Source organism: Triticum dicoccoides, chromosome 6B (genome assembly GCF_002162155.2).
Source record: "Triticum dicoccoides isolate Atlit2015 ecotype Zavitan chromosome 6B, WEW_v2.0, whole genome shotgun sequence".
In the NCBI taxonomy this organism is placed as follows: domain Eukaryota; kingdom Viridiplantae; phylum Streptophyta; class Magnoliopsida; order Poales; family Poaceae; genus Triticum; species Triticum dicoccoides.
Window position 1 is genome coordinate 648339283 of NC_041391.1, and position 9098 is coordinate 648348380.

The 9098-nt window shown below is 45.4% G+C and overlaps 1 protein-coding gene and 1 pseudogene across 1 annotated transcript; both read left to right on the forward strand.

Moving 5' to 3' along the window:
• The first annotated feature begins 563 nt into the window (after positions 1–563).
• Positions 564–2215, forward strand: LOC119324673 (3-ketoacyl-CoA synthase 5-like). Its single transcript, XM_037598448.1, has one exon. It carries the CDS (start codon positions 578–580, stop codon positions 2087–2089), a length of 1512 nt encoding a protein of 503 aa, XP_037454345.1. The 5' UTR covers positions 564–577; the 3' UTR covers positions 2090–2215.
• Positions 2216–6217: 4002 nt separating this feature from the next.
• Positions 6218–7583, forward strand: LOC119321388 (annotated as a pseudogene).
• The last annotated feature ends 1515 nt before the right edge of the window (positions 7584–9098 follow it).

The following is a 9098-nucleotide window of genomic DNA, read 5'->3' on the forward strand; positions in this document are numbered from 1 at the left end:
TGAACAAGATCAGCTTCAACAACTTTCTAGAGATGGTAACTGTGCCAATAACCCTAGCCGTTGTCGTTGTAACTAGTACAGAATAGTTCTTCAGTGAAGGGCGCTTAAACCCCTCCACTGGATGCCCGTCAATGTTGACAAAAAAGCATCACTGACGAGCTCTCATCATTCATCAGTGGTGGTACAAGAAGAACTAAAAGAAGCCCAGGGGCACCAGTTTGGCCTCACAACCACATGGTCCTGTTGTGTTACACCTTTCTAGCAAGAGTTCCCGTTATCAGAAATATCAAATATCGGCCGAGGAAAAAAAAATCCAAGTATCATGTTACACGTTATCAGAATGGTTTGGGTATCTTAATGTCTGTTTGGGCTATTTGGCACAATATGTTTAGTTCGGTGATATATAAAAAACATGTGATTGTTAACGCTCCACCGTATTAATGGACACATTTCATTTGCACAATTAGTTGGTAGTTGGTAGCAATAAAACCAGTTGTTATATGTAAGACAAGTCTATCTTCACATTCACAACACTCACACGCACACAGATAGAACCACATGTTTGCGCTTTGGCAGCATGAGTTCATCAGGAATTTGGAAGAACCTCAAATTTCTCTTCAAGTTTGTAGTAGACAACTTCCTATCCGTGGTGACCGTACCAATAGCGGCAGCCACTATTGTTTTGGTAGCAAGGCTCGGACCAGATGAGATCCTGGGTCGGCTCAGAGCCCTTACACCTGCATACCTCTTCTTGTCATGCTTCCTCCCAGCCTGTGCAGTTACCATGTATCTATTATCACAACCACGGAAGGTGTGCCTCGTCGACTACGCCTGCTTCCATGGCACTCATCTGAACCGCGTCCCCTTTTCCGCATTCTTGGAGTGCGCACGCCAATCGACTACGCTCAACGAGCGGAGCATTCGTTTCATGTCGCGGCTTCTTGAGAGCTCAGGGCTCGGCGAGGAGACCTGCTTGCCCACACCAGTCCACTATATCCCATGGAAGAAGTACTTAACATTAGAGGCCGCCCGCGAAGAGGCTGAGCTCGTGGTCTTCTCAGCCATTGACGAATTATTTTCCAAGACAAACGTCTGTCCTGACACTATCGACATATTAGTCGTCAATTGCAGCGGCTTCAATCCCACACCATCCTTCATTGATATGATAATAAACAAGTACAAGCTACGAGGCGACATCCGCAGTGTGCACCTATCTGGAATGGGGTGCAGCGCTGGGCTGATATCGGTTGAGGCTGCGAGGAACCTTCTACAGACCGCGCGCCGAGGCGCACGAGCGTTGGTGGTATCTACGGAAACTCTATCCCCCCTCCTTTATGATGGGAATGAGCGAGCTATGCTTCTGCCGTTTTGCCTGTTCCGCATGGGCGGAGCAGCGGTGCTACTGTCCACGTCCACCGCCAAAGCCCGACTCCAGCTCATGTCTGTCGTGCGTACGCTCACCGCTGCGGATGACAACTCGTACAAGTGCATTCATCGGGAGGAGGATGACAAGGGGCACACGGGTGTCAATCTCTCCAAGGACCTTATCGCCGCTGCCGGCCGAACTCTCAAAGCCAACATCACCACCCTTGCACCCATCATCCTCCCAATCTCAGAAAAACTTTTGTTTGCAATGTCCTTCATGGCACAAAAGCTGTCAAGCGGGCGTTCTAAAGTGTACATACCGAACTTCCTCACAGCCATTGAGCATTTTTGCATACACGCGGGTGGGACTGCAGTCATCGATGAGGTTCAACGCAACCTCAGCTTGTCCAACGAGCATGTTGAGCCGTCGAGGATGACCCTGCACCGCTTCGGAAACACATCCAGCAGCTCAACTTGGTATGAGCTAGCATACATTGAGGCCAAGGGCCGTATGCATCGCAGTGATCGTGTATGGATGATCGGCTTTGGATCAGGATTCAAATGCAATAGTGTGGTGTGGAAGTGCATCGCTCCAGCTCCCAACACCAATGGACCATGGGCAGGGTGCATCCACCGCTATCCAGTCCAGATCAAGTCCCCCAAAACAAGCACCGGCAATACACGGATGGCAGGTCACAACAATAAGCAGTTGAGAGACACTTGAAACGGGCTAACAAAAGGATGCTTTGTTTCTTTTTTTTTACCCGCTTTGATTTCTAAAATAAATAGGGAGTACAAGGGAAGGCAAAGCCTCACTGTTATAATGTACCATCTCCATTATTGTACCTGTACACGGCAGAAAATATAGTACTCAATCTTTTCTTACCTTCTAATGTTATTTGTATATCCTTGGTTGTGTTTCTCTCAAAGATGTTATACACTAATTAATGTGGTTGCTGATATGATTATTGGTCTGCTTGTTCAATAAACTAGTGTAACAAATATAGTGATGGGCACACGCCCATGCCTAAAATTAGGAGGCTTAAAAAGTACTACATCTAGTGATCTAAAAAGTTTTATATTAGCTTACATTTCTCCCTTGGTTCATAAATATAAGATGTTCTAACTTTTTGTGAATCCACGTGTTAGTGTGTTTGTTCCCTATGTAGTACATATTGGAATATCTAAACATCTTATATTTGTGAACGGGGGGAGTAGGTGACAGAGGGATGATCATAAATAGGATAGATAACAGGCCACATTCAAACTACACTAAAATCAGATATGCACAAGTGACATATCACAAGATGGCTTAGAAAGAATCAGATCGCTGATCTTGCCACCCCATTCACCCTCGTTTTCTAAGACTACACGACGGGTGCTACGAACACCTGCCGGCACCGGCAGGGCCGTCTCCATAGGGCCTGATTCAACGGGTTTCCATGGTGGGCGCGTGACCCGGGTCGTGACAGCGTGCGGCTTGCCGGAGGACGCCGGGATCCATGGATTCGGGGCCGGTGCTCGTACAATAGTGTGTTGGTCATCCTTTCTGGGGGTGACCCATGTCCAAATGGCCACCTCCACCGACTCGGGCACCTTCATGGAGAGTGGGACATTGCATGGGGTGTGTTGACTACCGGCTTCACACATTGTATACACGGATGTTCTACATGGCGGCATGCCCCCGGCTCAGGTACCGTCGATGTTATCTATCATAGGAAACGATGCAGAGGCCTGCCTGGTACGGCCGGCGACAGACTCATGTGGTGTTGTGGAGTTACGGGGCACTATCGCGTTGATCCAGCCTGACTTCATCGGCTTTGGGTCAAAGATGGGAAGTACGATGCATTTGGAGGTTGTGCCGAAGGCGCGCGCATGCAGCGTGGGGGTTGATCCATGCCGGCGTGGGGAGTATCTACTTGGAGTCATTCGGGTGAATCCTGGCTGTTATGGGCCTTCAGCATGATCCCACTTTAGGTGGTGCTTTTGGAGGCTGTGCTGATATAACGAGCACGTGCAGCGCAGTGGTTGCTCCGTGGCGGCACGAAGGGCTTCTTCTAGGAGCGTCGAGCCAACATCTGGGTCCGAGAAGGCCTACAACATATGGGCACAATTAGGCGGCGCATAGGCCGCGTTTGGTGGTGGAGTTGCGGGTTGCAGAGGTCTGATATCTCAAGCATAGAGGACATAGACCTGGCGAGTGGCTGATGCCGCGTGGATCAACGACGTGCAGTCATCCCAGTAATCTCCCGTGTTCTCAGCGGCAACGATGCTTGCCGAATCGAATCTGACAGGTTTTGAAGATGTTGATACAGTCTTGTCCTTCGTGGATGGCCTCGGTTTTTTAAACCGATTTGATTGGCATCAATGCGAGGATTTTTTTTAATAATTAATACTACGTGGTTGTATGCATCTGTTAGGAGATTAGGTCATTTTTATTTAAGATTAAATTTAGATTAGCATCATGACAACATCTAGCATGGTGGATGACATTAGCACAAACTCGATTCACACGGCGCAGCCTGTGGTTGAGTGAGCGAGCGCTCGTCATATATGCTGACTGTCGAGGTTGTAGAACTGATGTTGCTGGTCTGATCTCCTTTAGTGGGAGTTTATGTGTTTAGCATCCTTAGGTGTTGTTTAGATATCCAGGGATGTAGGGTTTTTCTTTTGCTCCTCTTTCGTTGTCTGAGGTATCGATCTATAGTGTTTCTCTTATTGACCTGCTCGTTGTCTGAGGTATCGATCTGTAGTGTTTCTCTTATTGACCTGCAACTAGCTGTACCCCAAACTCCATTTTCGTAATGAAAATGGGGGCAGTGTGGCCCCTTTTCTGCAAAGAAAAGGTGTAGTAGAACAACTCACTTTTTACATTGGTGTTTTTTTAACTTCACTAACAGTGTGATATTAAACTTACACAATTGCCATGAAAGCTAAAGGGGCCTTTGTTATTTCTTTAGAAATTTAATTGGACGGAGACACAAGATTTATTGGACCAAGGCCCATAAAATGTAAGGGTCTGTTTGGATCACTACCAACAACTACCCTACCAAAATCTTGGCGTTGACTGAGGACGTGGGCAGGTGTTTGGATCGCCGCCGAAATTTCAGATCCACTCCCATTTTTTGGCTAGCTATTCAGTTTTTACGCCAACTTCTGGGCGAGCCAGCTGCGGCAGAATCTCTCGCCAAATAATTGGCGCGCCCTGATTTGGCAGGTCAGGCGCGGGCGCCATCCAAACAGCCTCTAACAACATCAACCGATGGAGAAGCTGGGGGTATGTCCTCCTTCTTTAAAAAAAAGTAACATATCAAATTATAGAACAAAAACTCAAACAAAAACTTTGCTGATTTCCAAGAACGGTGGTTGACTAGCATGGTTGCCATGCATGTAGGCAGTCCCGAGTTCATTAGTCAACACTGTCTCGATGTGCACCATCGTATATGTCTTTTGTAAAGTTGAGCTGAGAGAAAATGACCCCTATTTAGTGTTGAGAAACTTAATTATTCTTGAGTTGAAGTTGAGTTTTTCTGCTATGGAGCTAGATCTATCTGGAAAGCGGAGATATGAGGGACGTGCAATTGGATTGCCATACGCTTGATAGCATAGAAGCACCACTGCACCCATTGTGAACATCAACAAACAGTGCATGTTTGTCCTCGCAAAAGAAAAAAAGGGTGTATGTATGTATGTATGTATGTAGTACTCCCTCCATTCCGCAATGTAGTGCGTATAGATTTTTTTTATGTCAGATTTTGCAAAATAGGATCAAGTTTAGAGAAAAAACTATTTATATCTACAATACTAAATGTATAAAATATGAAACTACATCTTATGATGAATCTAATGATATATGTTTAGCATTCTAAATGTAAATGTTTTTCTTCACAAACTTGGTCAAAGTTTGTGAGGCTTAACTTTTTTAAAAAAAACTATATGCACTACATATGAAACAGATGGAGTATGGAGGGAACTGGTCCAGTGCCTGACTGCCCAGGGATGTCCCACACAGTGCTTCACGGCCATTTGATGCCATAGTATGACAAGTGACAACGACGATGAATGAAGGGTGCTATATATCTCTAAAATGTGTGCCCAACACGGGATATTATGACACGATCGAGACGTACAAGGACTTCACATGAGGAGATGGAGTACGTCCACACAACCACATAGATGTAGCCCATGTTTGTGCATGACCAGGGCACATGCGTGCATGGACGCCACATGTGCGAACTGTGGTGTATGTTTATACATTAGCAGCTCCATGCGCGGTGGTGAGAAGGATAGTAGGTGGATGTTGGGGGATGCTCGACATTAGCTCCGCTTGCCACGGGCATACGCGTACCAACCAAGGAAAATAATTTTGTGCATCCCTTCTCCAAAGGTTGATCTATGCATCCCTGCTCCCATTGGTCGCCACGTGTCCGACCGCATCACCCCTAATCATGTGAGATCGTACTTCCACAAGCAGGTGACCGGCTAGCTAGTCGAACGCTTGTGTAGTAAGCTTGTTTGTTCACTCATATATGATTTAATCATCTCATGGTAATTAATTAACATGTGAAATACCAATCTCGAGAAAGAAAAACACATGACATGCATGTGAGTGCAATCAAACTATCCAAAGTACTTTTTTTGCGGGGTAAACTACCCAAAATACTTGGAGTGGCCTCAACTGATGCTTAAAGCCCATGCCAGGCTTCCGCTCCTCCGCGTCCTCATTTTCCAAGCATAAACCAGCACAAGATAGAGCCATAAGTCTTGAAGAAACAACACTATTTCATCACTTAATCTTAGCCACCTAAGACTACTATCTCGTTTCATCATGAAGAACATTCTCGCCGTAATCATGGTGCTACTCATGGCCACCATACTACTCAAAGCTATAGTAGTATTCAGCCCTAATAAGATTCTTGTCTGGCTCCATACCCTTCGACCAGTGCACCTCTTCATGGCAACCTTCTTATCATCTGTCACAATTTTGCATTACCTTATCCACCGTCCTCGTGTTGTATACCTTATCGATTATGCTTGCTTCCGACCTAGCAACTACCGTGTCCCCATGTCCACCTTCCTCGAACACATCTGATTATTTCCAACTCTAATGAAAACACTGTCCACTTCATGAAACGAATGCTTGAGAGATCAGGTCTCGGTAATGAGACTTACTATCCCCCTAGCGCATGGTATATTCCTCCAGACCACTGTCTAAGAAAAACTCGGGATGAGGCAGAAATGGTCATATTCACTATTTGTGATGAATTATTAGTGAAGACGTGCCTCAACCCAGATGTGTTAGACATACTCATCGTCAACTGCAGCCTCTTCAACCCAACTCCATCCCTTGCTGACATGATCATGACAAAATTCAAGCTTCGGGGTGACATCCGGATTGCACAGCTCTCTGGGATGGGGTACAGCGCAGGGATAAATGGCGTAGATCTTGAAATAAACATCTTGCAAACGATGCCTTATGGTGCACATGCACTGGTGGTGTCCACAGAGATCCTAACTGGACGGTACTACATGGGGAGGAAGCATGAGATCTTGGTGACCAATGCATTATTCCGCACTGGCGGTGTTGTCGTGCTCCTTTCAACCTCGAGAACAAAAGCTCGCTTTCAGCTCTTGCACATCACTCGGAAGTCTACTGGCGCCAAATACAATGCCCACCGTTGTGTATTCCAACAGGAAGATGACGAGGGTTATCTAGGGATTCATCTATCAAAAGACCTTTTGGATATTGCTGGTAAGGCTCTCAAGGACAATCTCACCATAATTGGACCACTTGTTCTCCAAACTCAGAACTATTGTCATTTTTATTCTCCTTCATCACACGGAAGTTATTCAACGCAAGGACCGAGGTGTATATCCCTGACTTCGGCAAAACCTTTGATCATTTTTGCATCCATGCTGGTGGACGAGCAGTGATCGATGGAGTTCAAAGAAGCCTCGACCTATCAAATGAGCATGTCGAGCCATCAAGGATGACACTGTACCGGTATGTGAATACATCAAGTATCTCCTTGTGGTATGAGCTAGCGTATATTGAAGCTAAAGGCCGAATGAGGAAGGGAGACCAAGTTTTAATGATTGGGTTTGGATCTGGTTACAAGTGCAACAGTGCCATTTGGAAGTGCATCCAGTCGATCCAAAATGTTGATAGAGCATGGGCAAATTGCATCCATCGCTACCCGATAGATGTCTTTAAATAGGAATGGATCAGGATGAACGATATATGCATTATGCACCAATGGCTTCACTTCATCCATACAATATTTGTGGTTGTCATAAGTGATGCTTATACTTAAGTTCTAGACATTGCACTATGGTATGCATGTCTCCGGATGTGTGTGTACCATAAATAATCCCACTAGGAATATGATTTTCCTCCTCTTCTAAAGAAACACAAATACCCTCCTAGATGTACCATGTTCCTTCATTTACTGCTCGACCTCTACATGGTCAGTGCTTGAATGGACGATATCTTCACCTAGGGATGGCAGGAAGGCGAAGCGGCCTCCCGGTCATGAATCATCCCCATTACCTTCTAGAGGCATCCATATGTTAGTCTTCTCTTTAGCTAGTGGGACAAGAGTGGACCGTCCATCCATTGTGTTGCGTGAGGCTACTTCATGTGGCGTGGCAAGTCCGACCATGGGTTCACTTCTAGTCTCGGTTCAGAAGGAGGTGGCGAAAAAGAGGTTTCAATACATGAGTGGATGGAGACGAGCATATGTCAGGTGAACGTGGTGGCAACGCTCAATGTTGTCGACACTCTAAACCTGGAAGGTAAAGATGGTTTCGTGGGTGGGAACACCTTCACTCTGCCAGAAGACAACAACATCCTCTCATGTGAGTCACGGGACCCCAATGGCGGCTATCAATATGTGCACCCTTATTATGTATAAGTATGTGTGTCCATACAAGACAAAAAAGACTACGGAATGCATGTGTGTATAAGACAAAAGGCATTATAGAATCTTCTATCTAGAGGTGTTCGAGATGTGGAAGCAGGGCGCATGTGAAAGATCACACGAGTCTAGGACTCTGGATTCATCGAGAATAAGGATGACAATTCCTTGTCATACGATGGTTGGATGTCGACCTAGTTTCTACTACTTGGAACCCACAATAAGGGACGCATATACAAAGCACCAGAAGGCCCAATAAAAAGATAATTTTGATATTAACAACAACACCATCATGTGGTTTGAAGCTATGTACATTGACATTGCACCGAGAATCCTCGATTGCTTGCAAGATTTAAGAACATTAGGGTTTAGCTCTTGTTAGCCACCATAAACACATGTAATATATCTTACATTGAGATAGTTAGAGATCCACAAAAGCAAGAAGGTGGGATGTTAGTAACCTCGGGGTCCTGAACCTAGTTACATTGTGTGTCCCAAACTTCTAATTTCTTGGTAGTTCTGTTGATGAGATCCTTGTGTCACACCTAAACTTACAAAATCCACTTTGTGCATCGATAGCTAGTGCACACGGTGGGCAGGTACACTGATATAGGGTAAATGATCCCATGTACCAGTACTTTGAAGTACATGCCTTATACATTGTTCTTTGACGAGGGATTCCATGACAACCTTAGCCTCTTATCATAGAACTTGGTCATCGCCCTGACTAAGAGATCGAGGATTATGATGATATCACTAGTTCAACTTGAAATTCATGGATTTATTCTTCATAAAAAATTTCATGATGCTCACCAC